Source organism: Callithrix jacchus, chromosome 8 (assembly GCF_049354715.1).
Source record: "Callithrix jacchus isolate 240 chromosome 8, calJac240_pri, whole genome shotgun sequence".
Lineage (NCBI taxonomy): Eukaryota > Metazoa > Chordata > Mammalia > Primates > Cebidae > Callithrix > Callithrix jacchus.
Genome location: NC_133509.1, coordinates 32,215,265 through 32,230,879, shown reverse-complemented (window position 1 = coordinate 32,230,879; position 15,615 = coordinate 32,215,265). Strand labels below are relative to the sequence as shown.

The window sequence follows — 15,615 nt, the reverse complement described above, 5'->3', positions numbered from 1 at the left end:
ATAAAAAAAATCATAGGTGAGCATGGTGGTGCACACCTGTAGTCCCAACTACTTGTGAGGCTGAAGCAGAAGAACTGCTGGCACAGGGGAGACGGATGTTGCACTGAGCTGAGATCACGCCACTGCACTCCAGCCTGGGTGACTGAGACTCCACCTCAAAAAAATAAAAAACATTAAAATAAAAAAGATAGTCATTAAAATGGCAATCCACTTATAAACTGATTCTAGATACTGTGTGATAAAGTGTCTAAATTAAAACTCATGTCTAATTATATATTTTCAAGTTGCACACTTAGTAATTTCTATTAATTTATCAAACCTTAATTTAATATCATAGATAATTTTAACATATGACCCCCCCCAAAATTATCTTACATGTGAGTCTTTTTAGGAAAAATATTTCTAAATTATTTTTAGGCCCAGATAATATGACTATAACTTTAAAAAAAGAAACATCTTTGATACTTTTTCCATGAAATCAATACTTCCAACCTATTGCTATATTATAGCAACATGTTTTTAAAAAATGATGAATCCAAGGAATCACCCAGTTAAGAATATGATAGCTGTTTTCCTTTAATAGAAAATATGAGTGGTGGGTACCATTTCTTATTAAATTAAGCAGGAAGAATTAGAACAGGAGAAAACCAACAAAGTTGGGGAATATAAAGAATGAGATGCAGCCAGCTGTGGTGGCTCAACGCCTATAATCCCAAAATTTTGGGGCATTTTGGGAGGCTGAGGTGAGCAGATCACTTGAGCCCAGGAGTTTGAGACCAGTTTGGGCAACATGCTGAAACCTTGTCTCTACAAAAAACTATAAAATTAGCCAGGCGAGGTGCCTTAGTCCCAGCTACTCAGGGGGCTGAAGCAGGAGGATTGCCTGAACCCAGGAGGTTGAATATGCAATGAGCTGTGATCATGTCACTGCACTAGAGCCTAAGTGACAGAATGAGACCCTTTCTCAAAAAAAAAAAAAAGAGAGATGCTACAATTAACTGAAAAAAATCTTACCATCGGTAGATAACACAAGTGTACAAGCAGCAGTACCAATTTTTTAACTCTTCTGTACACCTCAGTTTCCCTATCTATAAAATGGATATATTCAACAGTATTTACCTCAAAAGGTTGTGCAGATTAAATAAGTTAATACATGTAAAGTACCTAGAACAGTGTCAGGCACATTTAAAATGCCAACAACTATTAGCTATTATTATCTACACCATTATTTAAATTAAGTAATCAGTCACAAGAAGAGCTGGAATAAGTATAATTCCATTGGGCAGAACCAGGCAACCTCAATTACAAAGAAAAAGCCCTGCAGCCATGATCTGTACTTTTGGAAGAGGGATGTAACAAACTGTTTCAGTAAACAGTTTAACTAAGTTAGTTATTTCCTTAGCATCAATACCAGCGCATAAAGATAAAACCCAAACCTTCTCCAAGGAAAGAGGGCTGCTCAGGTAGGCCCTATGGTGGTCTCAATTTCATAACCCACTGAGTGAATTTACATAGTCATCTTTTGCTTCACAAAGTTCCAATAAGAGGTAGATGGATGCTGGGGGTAGTATTTGTAGGTGGATAAATCTGGGATGAATAGGTAAACACTAAAACATTAAACCAATAAAAATAAAAACAAAACGAACACAAAAGTCCCTAAACTAAAAGCTCCTGCAGCTGGGTTTGGTTGCTCATGCCTATAATCCCAGCACTTTGGGAGGCTGAGGCAGGTGGATCACTTGATGTCAGGAGTTCGTGACCAGCTTGGCCAACATGATAAAACCCCATCTCTACTAAAAATACAAACATTAGCCGGGCATAGTGGCATGTGCCTGTAATCCCAGTTACTTGGGAAGCTGAGGCAGGAGAATCGCTTGAACTCGGGAGGTGGATGGAGGCTGCAGTGAGCTGAGATCACGCCTCTCCGCACTCCAGCCTAAGCAATAGAGCAAGACTGTTTAAAAAAAGAAAAAAAAAAAGGCTCCTGTAAATTTTTAATAAAAATCAACCTGAAAAGAAATGTTTTTAAAGAGTACGGGCTGGGCACGGTGGCTCACACCTACAATCTCAACACTTTGGGAGGCCGAGATGGGTAGATCGCTTGAGCTCAGGAGTTTGAGACCAGCCTGGGCAATATGGCGAAACCTGGTCTCTATAAAAAATACAAAAATTAGCAGGGCATGGTGGCCCATTCTGCAGTCCCAGCTACTACTTGGGAGGCTAAGCTGAGAGGATGGTTTTGAGTCTGGGAGATAGAGACTATAGTGAGCCAAGACTGTGCCACTGCACTCCAGCCTGGGTAACACAGTGGGACCATGTCTCCAGAAAAAAAAAAAAAAAAAAAGTTGAAGTAGGATAAAATGAAACTTAATGTATTCATATAGTTCATATGTATTAAAAGTTACCAATGAGGCCCAGCACAGTGGCTCATGCCTGTAATTCCCAGCACTTTGGGAGGCTGAGGCAGGTAGATCACTTGAGGTCAGGAGTTTGAAACCAGCCTGGCCAACATGGGGAAACCCTGGCTCTACTAAAAATACAAATTTTAGCCAGGCACAGTGGCACACGCCTGTAATCCCAGCTACTCAGGAGGCTGAGGCAGGAGAACCCACTGAACACTGTAGGCAGAGGCTGCAGTGAGCTAAGATCTTGCCACTGCACTCCAGCCTGGACAACAGAGCAAGACTCCATATTTAAAAAAAATTTACCAATGAAGTGCAATTTTCATCAGGGAAAAATTGGCCATTATAATGTATGCACATACATTTGCATCTATTTTAAAACTTGATGTATTTACATTAATAAAAGTTTAGTAAAAACAATGGCCATTTTAGTAAATCAAAAATATTACCTTTAAACTTCAAAAGGAATGAAGCCTCCAACTTAATGTAATCAACTACCACATCTTCTAAATTTACTGAAAATTTTCAGCCATTAAATACGAATTTTCCACATAGTATGTTTTCTTTTCTTTCTTTTAAGACAGTCTCGCTATGTTGCCCAGGCAGGAGTGCAATGGCACCATCTTGGCTAACTGCGACCTTCACCTCCTGGGTTCAAGCAATTCTCCTACCTCAGCCTCCAGAGTAGCTGGGATTAGAGGCACTTGCCACCACGCTCAGCTATTTTTTTGTATTTTTAGTGGAGATGTGAGTTTTACCATGTTGGCCAGGACGGTCTCGAACTCCTCAAACTCCTGACCTCAGGTAATCCACCCACCTCGGCCTCTCAAAGTGCTGGGATTATAGGCGTGAGCCACCCTGCCCGGCCCTTATGTTTTCTTTTCTTCTTTTTTTATGAGATAGCCTCTCTCGATGTCACCCAGGCAGGAGTGCAATGGTGCAATCATACCACACTGTGGCCTGAAGCTCCTGGGGTTCAGGTGATCTTTCCACCTCAGCTTCCCAAGTAGTTGGGACTAGAGGTGCATGCCATCATGCCAGCTAATTTTTGCATTTTTTGCAGAGACAAGGTCTTACTACATTTCCCAGTCTGGTCTTGAACTCCTGAGCTCAAGCCAACTACCTACCTAGTGCTCCCAAAGTGCTATGATTACAGGCATGAGCCACCACACCCGGTCTGTATTTTAATGAATTGCTCCTAATTTTAAAAGATGTATTTTAGACAAAAATTCCCCATGGAATATATTTTTTTATATTATTGGGAACTATTGTTTTCATTTGTATCTTTTCCTTTTTAAGCCAATAATGAATAATTATGATGAAAAATTAGTACCAATAACTTCACTTACTAATAAGGATGGGAAAGTGACTTTAAAATTATTCTAAGGTAGTATTTTTAATATTCATCTACAATTATTATTATTCCCTACTGGCTAAACTATTAGTTTTATCCTCCATACTATGTAACCACGCCCCTGGAAATGTCTGATTTCTTAGTCACCTGGCTCAAGCAATCCTACTGCCTCAGCCTCTCAAGTATCTGGGACTACAGGTGTGCACTACCACACCTGGCTACGTTTTCTGTATTTTTTGTAGAGACAGGGTCTCATACTATCTTGTCCAGGCTGGTCTTGAACTCCTAGGCTCAAGCAATCCTCTCACCTCAGCCTCCCAGTGCAGAGATTACAAGTGAGCCACTGCCCCAGCCTCAAATGTTATTTTTGAGGCACAAATATACATGCTACTTTTGTAGAACAAAAATAGGGTTTATGAATCTCAACAACAAAATGCATGTTGGTATCAGTTTAAATCAGAACTTGAGGAAAAATTAGGTATTTACTACAAAATTTTAAATTTAAATGATTAGTTTCTTTCCTTCATGAAGCAATAAAGCAGACTTTTCTAAAAAAGACAGTAGAGCCGGGCGAGGTGGCTCAAGCCTGTAATCCTAGCACTTTGGGAGGCTGAGGCGGGTGGATCACGAGGTCAAGAGATCGAGACCATCCTGGTCAACATGGTGAAACCCTGTCTCTACTAAAAATATAAAAAATTAGCTGGGCATGGTGGCACGTGCCTGTAATCCCAGCTACTCAGGAGGCTGAGGCAGGAGAATTGCCAGAACCCAGGAGGTGGAGGTTGTGATGAGCCAAGATCACGCCATTGCACTCCAGCCTGGGTAACAAGAGCGAAACTCCGTCTCCCCCCCCAAAAAAAAGAAAGGAGAAAGAAGCAACTGACCCTCCACTTCTCTTGTTCTTTTCTCCTTTTCTTTTTTTGAGATGGAGTCTCACTCTGCAGCCCAGGCTGAAGGGCAGTGGCATGATCTCAGCTCACTGCAACCTCTGCCTCCTGGGTTCAAGTGATTCTCCTGCCTCAGCCTCCCAAGTAGCTGGGATTATAGGCGGCCGCCATCATGCCCAGCTAATTTTTCTATTTTTTATGGGGACGGGGTTTTGCCATGTTGGCCAGAGTGGTTTCGAACTCCTGACCTCAGGTGATTTGCCTGCCTTGGGCCTCCCAAACTGTTGGGATTACATGCATGAGCCACTGCACCTGGTCCTACTTCCCTTGTTCTGTGATATGAAAATTATCCTAAGCTTTACGATTCCCAAGAAAACAACTGAAACAATGGGGATGCGGGTAAGCTTTGCTAACCGTGGCCTTCTCCATCCACCTCTTCCCCCAATTTTTCCCATAAAAGCAACCTCTGCTAATATAACAAAGCATCTTTTACAAGTAGCTCCCTACAGGGATCCTATCTGTCCTTGAGTGCTTACCACAATCTGATTTCTGGACAGCTGACCCAAAGCTTGTTGATTTTACTGATCTTCAGAAAGCCACTGACTGGCTAAAGTCTTATTGGTGAACAGAGTCAAAAATCAGATGCCCCTGCCATGCTTTACAGAGTGAGGAGTTGGACAACACAGTTACGTTTGGCTGCACTGTGGTGAAACATAGGAGGTTATCTTCTTTTTGTCTTCAATCAGCCACATTTGGGCTGAGTAGTTCTATTACATCTTCAAAAAACTGAGCTCCAGTTCTTGATGGAGACAGAGGAAGGTCATTGAGGAGGTGGTTCAGCTCAAGAGCTAAGTGAAAAATGTCTTTTGATTCAGTCCTGCTTGTGGACAGAAGTCATCTTCGGGATGGAAGAGGGAGTGAGATGACCTAGAGTCTTGAATTGGTGGATCTGCAGGAACAGAAACTAAATACAGTGGAGACCTCTTAACTGAGTAACACCACGAGATGGATTTCCTGACAATGTGTCAATATAGGCTAAATATAAAGATTAAACATGTGCAATAAAAGTGATCATGCACGTGTTTTTCCAGATATCAAATGCATTTGTACTTTATGAATACATGTTTTCTTAATAACTGATTATAAAACAATGTAAAAAAAATACCAATTTAAGAAAAGTAGACCCAGTCAAACAAAGAGCCTATAGTTTTGCTTATATGAATGGCATATCCTCACATTTCAAAAGTCAGTTCTTCTTTCTAATGACTTTTTCTCCATTTACAAACTACAATCTGTCTACTCCACATAGTGCCAGTAGTAATATACATCAAATTTTAATTTGAGATGGATCTTTCAGGCTTTTTTCAAAATCTCCTAAAGAAATGGAATTCAAATTATAACTCAAGGTACTAATTTAGAATAAGCTTTTTTCAAAATCTCCTAGAGAAATGGAATTCAAATTATACCTCAAGGTATTAATTTAGAATAATCTACCCACTTACAAATTCTAAGACTTGCATTAACCAAGTTTATTCTTACATAGCAACCAAAAGAAGAGTATGTATCATTAAGTCAGGCAATCTTTAAATGTGAGTAGTGGCCACCTCAAATTTCCCTCAAACTCTGATTTAAAAAAACATTAAAGGCCCACAGCCAGATTACTGTGGATATAATTTAAATTTTCTACATATATTTACAAGAGTTTTGATGAACATTTTGATTACTTATTTATATTTAGAATTCAAATATGTATATTTACTGTACATACTCTTTTTTTTGAGATGGAGTCTCACTGTTTCACCCAGGCTGGAGTGCAATGGCGTGATCTTGGCTCACTACAACCTCTGACTCCAGGATTCAAGCAATTCTCCTGCCTCAGCCTCCCCACTAGATGGGATTACAGGCGCCGGCTACCACGCCCAGATAATTTTTGTATTTTAGTAGAGACAGGGTTTCACCATGTTGGTCAGGCAGGTCTCGAACTCCTGACCTCATGATCTTCCTGCCTCAGCCTCCCAAAGTGCTGGGATTACAGGCGTGAACCACCACACCTGGCCCGTATATACTGTCATAATTATTAGACCAGCAATCAGCAAACTATGGCTGGTTGGTCAAACGGAGCCTGCCACTGATTTCTGTAAATAGTTTTACTGGGACACAGCCATGCCTCTCCATTTAAATATCGTCCATGGCTATTTTCATGCTGCAACAGCAGAAAAAGTAGTTATGACAAAGACCACAAAACCTAAAATATTTACAGCCAAGCTGGACCTTTATAGAAAAAGGTTGCAAACCCCTGATATAGGCAATTATTAAAACATATGTAATACAATTACTTTAAGTTGTTTTTAAATGAAACAGAAATAACAGGCAGAATTAAAATTAGTTACAATAACAAATATACCACAAAAAGAAAAAAAAAAACGTAAAGCAAGTCCCAAGAAGACACTTCATCTGGCTTTGATTCAGATGAATAATTTGATCTTTACATACAGAATATATACACATATATATGTAAATGCTATGAAACATTCAAGAATATACAGATACATGCTATGGAAATGTTCATTTAAAAATGATTAATTTTTCATGTGAATTTCACCTCAATAATTTTTTTTTTTGAGACGGAGTCTCACTCTGTCGCCCAGGCTGGAGTGCAATGGTGCACTCTTGGCTCACCGCAATCTCCGCCTCCTGGGTTCAAGCGATTCTCCTGCCTCAGCCTCCCGTGTAGCTGGGATTACAAGCATATGGCACCATGCCCAGCTAATATTTTTTGTATTTGTAGTAGAGATGGGGTTTCACTATGTTGGTCAGCCTGGTCTTGAACTCCTGACCTCGTGATCCGCCCACCTCAGCCTCCCAAAGTGCTGGGATTACAGACATGAGCCACCATGCCCAGCCAATACATTTTTTAAAAATAAGAATATATGTAGTACTTTACAGGTTTCTACCTTTAAGTGGGCCACATCATAGTATAGTGGTTAAATATTTAAGTTACGTCTTACCTAATAATGTGGTTTCTCCAAAATCTCTTAGATCATCTCAGACCCTTGTGTATATTTCTTCTTTGCCAGTAGATGGAGACACCACCACTGAAAGTTTAAAAGACATCATTCCCTGTTTAAAGGGAGCTTGCTGGTCTGAAAATTGGGGGAACCCTAACCCAAAGATTTCTTCATTTATTTTTTAAAAGACAGAAGGAATGGCTATGCCAAAACCAGAAATCCAAGGGAATGTACCCAATATTAACTACGGACAGCCTCAAAAATTTACTGAAGAGTAACTAAACTCTGTGATGTGGTAACTAAATCATATTAAAATGCAATCAACTCTATAGCTTGTAAAGTTCAAGCTACCTGCTCTGTGCTCCCATTAATGCTAGATTATTTATTTTTCAGTTTCAGAAAGTGTAACTCAGAATATATAAGAAAAAGAGTTCTCTGAATTCCACAGATGCAGTACATATATGTACTTTTTGAATTAGACATATATGCTGCTAGAAACTTTTTATTCAGAATAAGACAACTATGCAGATCCACAAGAAATAAGAAGTTTAAAAAGAGAGTTAAAACAGAAATGGTAGAAGCAGTAGAAAAAAAATTCAAATTTATGATCATATTGAAGAGAAATACTCATGAAAGAGAAGAATCAAATTTACCTGCTTAAGTTTCTTATTTTACTACTAAAAATTACATAAACAGATGAAAAACCATCTGTAACAAATTTCAATTTCAAACCTAGAAGCTTAAGAAGTCACCTCGAAATCATTTATCTATGTCTTTCAATTAATAGCTTTCCTTTCCATATTCGAAGACATTTTTTTCAAATGCAATCATGAAAAAAACCCAAAAAGCAAAAAACAAAGAAAAACCCCAAGGTTATAGAGCTAAAAAGAGAAAACTAAGATATGACTATACTATTTAGATCTGCCACAAAAACTTCTGTCCTTAAAGTCCACTAAACCAGAACTACCAATTGGACAGAAAATGTCTCAAGAAAAATATTTGCCTTAAACCAAGTAACAAGCTTTGAAAGAGAAAAGTCTTTAATTTTTAATTTTATATTTATTTTGCTTATCTCCTGATTATCAGGACCAAAATCTGCCTACATAAAAAGTGAATTCAGTATTCACATATTTAACCTACCCCACGTTAAAACTAGACAACTAAAATAAATCCTTTACCAACTCATTACTAGACAAAGTAGGTTAAACTAGCCATGAGCCACGAACTTCTTTTTAACTCTTAAATTTCATGATTTCTGTGCGGCAACAACTATTATCTGCCAAGAAAACTATAACCACATTCTAACTGCCTATTAAAAGCACATAAACAACCAAACACCTTTCATCATCCACATGGCAAATGCTCTGTGACTTTATTAAGTTAAGCTTTAGGCTGGCTCCCTCTTGACCGACAAACTTTTTGATCTCCAATCTTTGAATAACTATTATATAATAAAAATAATGATAATTAAATAACAACCTCCAAAACAGAAAGACACTTTGCAATTTTCAAAGTAAACTCACTTATATTATTAATCTTAAAATAATGGGAAAATCTTAAACATAAAGTAAAAACAATGGCCAGCACACATAATCCACAGTGACGTGTTAATAATACTTGTATTTTGCACTGTTACCTGTCCATCAGCACAGATGAGAGAGAAATGCTTAAACCCAAACACCTTAAGTAAAGCAATGACTAGAAAAGTGTCCTGGAATTCTGAGATTAATAATAAAAGAGATGTACTAAAGTGTAATTTTCACAGACCACATTATTATTTCTATAGGAAATAAAATGACCAACAAGGAATGAGTTTTCTTTTTATTAACTTGATTTTTGGAAAACAAAAACACCAGGAGTTAACCTGGCAAGTTCCTCTTGGGGATCTATGATATCAGTGCTACTGCCTCCACCTGCTGGCAAACAGATTAGGAAACTAGCAGAGATCATCAGGGTAAGAAAGTTAGCATTTTTGGAGTAACAAATTAATGTTGTTTTATGCAATATCTAGCATGATGCTAATTTTGTTAATAAATTATTAAAATGTTGATGAAATCCATTATACTTCTACAGAAAAACACATTTGATGTCACGTACATACAAAAAGATTTCTTTCTTCAGAATGTTACCTATCAGGCCAAAAATCATTTAAAAAATGTTAATTACCTGATAAATGACATCTTGGAAAAGGACTGGAAAAGTAAGTGCTGCATCTTCTAGCTCATTTAGACTACAGTGCACTAGTGTTTCATCCTTAAAATAAAAAACACATATTGACTCAAACAAGATAGTAAAAAAACTTAAAAGGATAATTTTATGTATTCGTAATCACCAAAAACACTAAAGCACCCACTCATATGTGGAATTTTACATTTATAATATATTACTATATGTGACACAGCAATGTGGGATAGGAGTTTCTAAAGTCACTGGTTCTCAAGTGTAGCTCCTGGACCAGCAAGCAGCATCAACATCATTTGAGAACTAGTTAGAAATGCAAATGTTCACTTCTGATGATCAGAAACTCAGGAGAGGAGATGGGGCTCAACAATCTCTGTGTGGTTTTTTGTTTTTGTTTCTTTTTTTGAGATGGAGTTTCCCTCTGTTGTAGTGGTACAATCTCAGCTTACTGCAAACTCCACCTCCCAGGTTCAAGCAATTCTCCTGCCTCAGCCTCCCAAATACCTGGGATTACAGGCGCCTGCAACCATGCCTCGGTAATTTTTGTATTTTTTTGTTAAAGACAGGGTTTCACCATATTGGTCAGGCTGGTCTCGAACTCCTGACCTCAAGTGATCCACACATCTTGGCCTCCCAAAGTGCTGGGATTACAGGAGTGAGCCACCATGCCTGGCAGCAATCTGTTTTGTTCTGTTTTTCTGAAACACAGTCTCTCACCATTGCCCAGGCTAGAGTGCAGTGTCGAGATCTCAGCTCACTGCAATCTCTGCCTCCTGGATTCAAGGGATCCTCCTGCCTCAGTATCCTGAGTAGCTGGGACTACAGGCACGTGCTACCAGGCCTGGCTAATTTTTTTGTATTTTTAGTAGAGACAGCGTTTTCATCATGTTAGCCAGAATGGTCTCAATCTCCTGACCTCGCGATCCACTGGCCTCGGCCCCCTAAAGTGTTGGGATTACAGGTGTGAGCCATCATGCCCGGCCTAGCAATCTCTGTTTTTAGAAGCACTTCAGATGACTCTGACACATAATCAAGTTTGAGAAGCACGGCTCTGAGTTCTGTAGTTACCAACTTTTAGTTAAACCTACATGCATGCTACTTTTTTATAATTGGTAAATTTAAGTGTAGAATCTAATTATTTAAAAAATATATTCAGGCCGGGTGCGGTGGCTCATGCCTATAATCCCAGCACTTAGGGAGGCCAAGGCGGGTGGATCACTAGGTCAAGAGATCGAGACCATCCTGATCAACATGCTGAAACCCCGTCTCTACTAAAAATACAAAAATTAGCTGGGCATGGTGGTGTACACCTGTAGTCCCAGCTACCCGGGAGGCTGAGGCAGGAGAATTGCTGGAACCCAGGAGGCGGAGGTTGCAGTGAGCCGAGATCACGCCATTGCACTCCAGCCTGGGTAACAAAAGTGAAACTCCATCTCAAAAAAAAAAAAAATATATATATATATATATATATATATTTTCTGTTCATACAACTCCTCATCCTCCAATTTTTTATAAAGCATCTTACTTTAAGTAGGTGTTTTAGTATCTCACAAATTATGTGTCATACACAGTTTTACTAAATAGCAAACAATGAAAACGTCTCATCTTTAATTACCACATCTTGTTTTCTCATTAAAAGAAAGTAAAGTGAGTTCAAATAAGGCAGGCACAAATATTTATGTCCATTTCTCAAACCCTGAATGCTTAAAAAAAAAAAAGGCTTTCATTAGTATCAAGTGACAGAATTAAAAAAATAATAAAGTGGTTAGTAACAATAAGATCAGTTAAAATAAAACAGAAATGTTCATCCTTTGTGATTCCACAACTTAATAGCTGGAGTGTTTCTTTTAACCTAAAGTTAAACTCTGGGAAGGCAAAGAGCAAAAAATACTCTTGATATGCCTCATTTTAACAGCATATCAGACTAAGCATTTCATGGTATTCTCTTAGCATCTTAAGTATTTTCTTTACTACAACTGAATCATAATTAATCCTAATACTTCTTCATCTACGGCCTATTAAATTTTGATTATTCTTCGACTTCTGTAAAATTATTTATGCTTAGCCAATTCTTATCTTTCCTCCTCTGTTACCTACACACTAGATTCAAAATAATAGGGTCAAACTTGACCACATCAACTCCTAAATTCAAAATCACCTTTTTCTTTTTCTTTCTTTCTTTTTTTTTTTTTTGAGACAGAGTCTCACTCTGTTGCCCAGGCTGGAATGCAGTGGCACAATCTCAGCTCACTGCAACCTTTGCCTCCAGGGTTAAAGTGGTTCTCCTGCCTCAGCTTCCTGAGTAGCTGGGTTTACAGGCACATGCCACCATACTCAGCTAATTTTTGTATTTTTAGTAGAGATAGAGTTTCACCATGTTGCCAGGATGGTATCAATCTCCTGAAAGACCTTGTGATCCACCTGCCTCAGTCTCCCAAAGTGCTGGGATTACATGCGTGAGCCACTATGCCTGGTCAAAATCATCTTTTTCATTGTCTCCACTGAACTGCACATCAAATTTGTGCTACTTATAATCACTTTCAAAATTTTATTTTTATTTATACTCAAATAAGTACCTTAGGACTTCTGAATACTTCTCTTATATCTCTTTGGCTAGGCAAAAACTAAGGTGCTGAACTCTCAAAACACAATTTTACATGCAAATTTAAAATTTAAAATAATAGACTTCTTCCTCACGATAAATTTTCTTTTTTTTGTTGAGGCAGAGTCTCACTCTGTGAACAACCTGAACAAGGGTGAAGCGCTGTGGCACAATCTAGGTTTACTGCAATTTGCATCTCCTGGGTTCAAGCGATTCTCCTGCTTCAGCTTCCCAAGTAGCTGAGATTACAGGCGTGCACCACCACGCCCGGCTAATTTTTATATTTTTAGTAAAGATAGGGTTTCACTCTACTGGTCAGGCTAGTCTCCAATTCCTGTACTCATGTATTTGCCCGCCTTGGCCTCCCAAAGTGCTGGGATTACAGGTGTGAGCCACTATGCCTAACCTAGATAAATTTTCTTTCCTTCTTTTTTTTTTTTTTGAGACAGAGTCTCACTCTTTCACCCAGGCAGGAGTGCAATGGCGTCATCTCGGCTCACTGTAACCTCCGTCTCCTGGGTTCAAGTGATTCTCCTGCCTCAGCCTCCTGAGTGGCTGGGATTACAGGTGTGTGCCACCATACCCGGCTAATTTTTGAATTTTTAGTAGAGTCGAGATTTCACCATCTTGGCCAGGCTGGTCTCAAACTCCTGACCTTGTGATCCATCTGCCTCGGCCTCCCAAGGTGCTGGGATTATAGATGTGAGCCATGTGCCTGGCTTTTTCCTTCTTTTAAAACTGAAATGATATCTGGCTTTGCTGCTCAGCCTGCAGTACAGTGATAAAATCGTAGCTCACTGCCACCTCAAATTCCTGGCCTCAAGGGATCCTCCTGTCTCAGCCTCCCAAGTAGCTGGGACCACAGGGTTGCACCACCAGGCCCATTCATTTTTTGTAGCACCGTGGGTCTTACTATGTTGTCTAGGCAGGTCTTGAATTCCTAGGCCAAATGTAGGCTCAAAGTTCTGAAATTACAGGCATGAAACACCGTGCCTGGCTAAGATAAATTTTCTATGAGAACTAAATCACATCTCCAATTATAGGGTACCAGAAACAAATACTTAATAATATTTTCCAATATGACATGAGATTCATTTGTTACCAATATCAAAAATTAGTTCCTCCCCCAATCCCACTGCTTTACTTTACTAGCCTTAAAAAAAGTAAACAAATTTAAAAAATGCAAAATCAGTAAGAAATTAGAGGCAGATGGGAAATGTGACTATATATTAAATTTGGTTAGCAAATAGGAGATAAATACCCTAAAATATCATTGTTTTTCAAGAAAGACTCTTGCTCTGTCACCATGGCTAGAGTGCAGTGGCATGATCTCAGCTTACTGCAACATCTGTCTCCTGGGTTTTAGGATTCTCGTGCCTCAGCTTCCCAAGTAGCTGCGATGACCAGTGCGTATTACCATGCCCAGCTAGTTTTTGAATTTTTAGTAGAAAATGGGTTTCACCATGTTGGTAAGGCTAGTCTCAACTCACCCACCTTGATCTCCCAAAATTCTTGGATTACAGGCATGAGCTACCGCCCTGAGCCCCTAAAATACAAATTTTTAAATCATATCGGAGATCAGATTAAAAACTTTGTTAGTATTAAGAAACTGTGCTTTTAAGACTATTAATCAAAAGTTTATTGGTATAATATATATATATATAAATAAGGGTTATAGTCTTGCATATGGTTAATTCAGTTGACCCAAACTATATTTGGTCCTTCAGGAAAACATGATCCCAACAAAAAAGGAGAAAGCTAATATAGACATGATTAAAAAAAAAAATTTCACCCATTTATTCTCTACCTTTAGAGACTTACCAAGTCTAAAACTAGGGAGAATTCCGGTGTGCTTCTTGTTTTCAACGGAAGAGCAGGTTTCCTATTTAGTTGTTCTTCTGTCAGTGGTGGGACATGTTTGATGAAATAATAGCTATAAATCAGATTTTTAAAAAATTTCAACATTTTACTTTTTATAAATATAAAATATTACTAAGCTCAGTCCATTTAAAAGTCTACAAAGCAGTTGACCCAGAAAATAAAACTTATCAAATATGTTAATAAAAGTAAAAATATAGAAATTAGTATCTCTATAAATCAAACTCACTCTATCACAGCTTACTGTAACCTCTGCCTCTTGGGCTCAAGTGATCCTCCCCAATAGCTGGGACTACAGGCATGTGTCACCGCACCCAGCCAATTTTTGTATTTTTTATAGAGACAGGTTTTACCATGTTGCCCAGGCTGGTCTTGAACTCCAGGGCTCAAACAATCTGCCTGCCTGGGTCTCTCAAAGTGCTGGGATGAGCCACTGCACCCAGCAGTAAAAGTTGTAATACCTACAGGTTATATACCCAGTATATATATGTAATACCTATAGATTATATACACAGTAAAAGTTCTAATACCTACAGATTACATATCTTGGCAATATACTACTTAGCCACCAATCCACATATATAATGAACTTTCATCATGCTCCAAAAGAAAGGGGGGGTAGGGAGGAAGGCGGAGAGGGTGGGAGGGAGGGAGGGAAGGAAGGAAGGAAGGAAGGAAGGAAGGAAGGAAGGAAGGAAGGAAGGAAGGAAGGAAGGAAACAACTAACTAACTCACGGGTCAAATACTTCCCAGTCTTCTTCATAGGTGGCCTCTGCATGGGCTGATGAATAACCACTATCTGGAGTTACTGGCGCTGTTTAACACAGTGAAAGACAAAACGTTGTTTTTACTTAATGCTTCAAGAAATACACTTTTTTATTGCTCCTATGTAAGATCTTCCTGAAGCCCTATAATACACATTTTTACTGCTTCTATATAAGATCTTCCTGAAACACTGTGTATTTTAGATTAAAGACAAATAATTTGTAAACAACACATAAAAGCAAATTTATTAATATATAGATCTAACTTTAGATCTAAAGGGAAAAATGACCACTACAGACAAAATGGCAAATCAGATCATAGCTAGAATTAAGATGTTTATCAGCTAAGAGAAAATGTACTACTTATTAATAGAAAAACATACTCTAAAAAAAGGAATCTCTTTTTTTGTATGATGTTTACATGTAATAACCAAAAAAAATTTCATGGTGCTCTTATAGGGGCAATAGTTCAAAAAGCACCTTGTGTACACAGGCAGTCAGTAAATGTATCCTGACATTAGACCCAAATGTTCTTGTTT

General features: G+C 38.5%; 1 protein-coding gene across 6 annotated transcripts in view; it reads right to left on the bottom strand.

The window, feature by feature from the left end:
- CTDSPL2 (CTD small phosphatase like 2) overlaps positions 1–15,615 on the bottom strand; it is a 106,100-nt gene that overhangs the window by 19,445 nt on the left and 71,040 nt on the right. For 5 of the 6 annotated variants that reach the window (XM_035259524.3, XM_002753404.7, XM_078334153.1 and 2 more), the window contains 3 exons: positions 15,048–15,126; positions 14,256–14,367; positions 9,818–9,904 (listed from right to left, as the gene is read on the bottom strand). In XM_035259524.3, coding sequence (XP_035115415.1) covers positions 9,818–9,904; positions 14,256–14,367; positions 15,048–15,126 — 278 coding nt within the window. The remainder of the gene's footprint in view (positions 1–9,817; positions 9,905–14,255; positions 14,368–15,047; positions 15,127–15,615) is intronic. The other variant, XM_035259529.3, reaches the window with a different exon arrangement.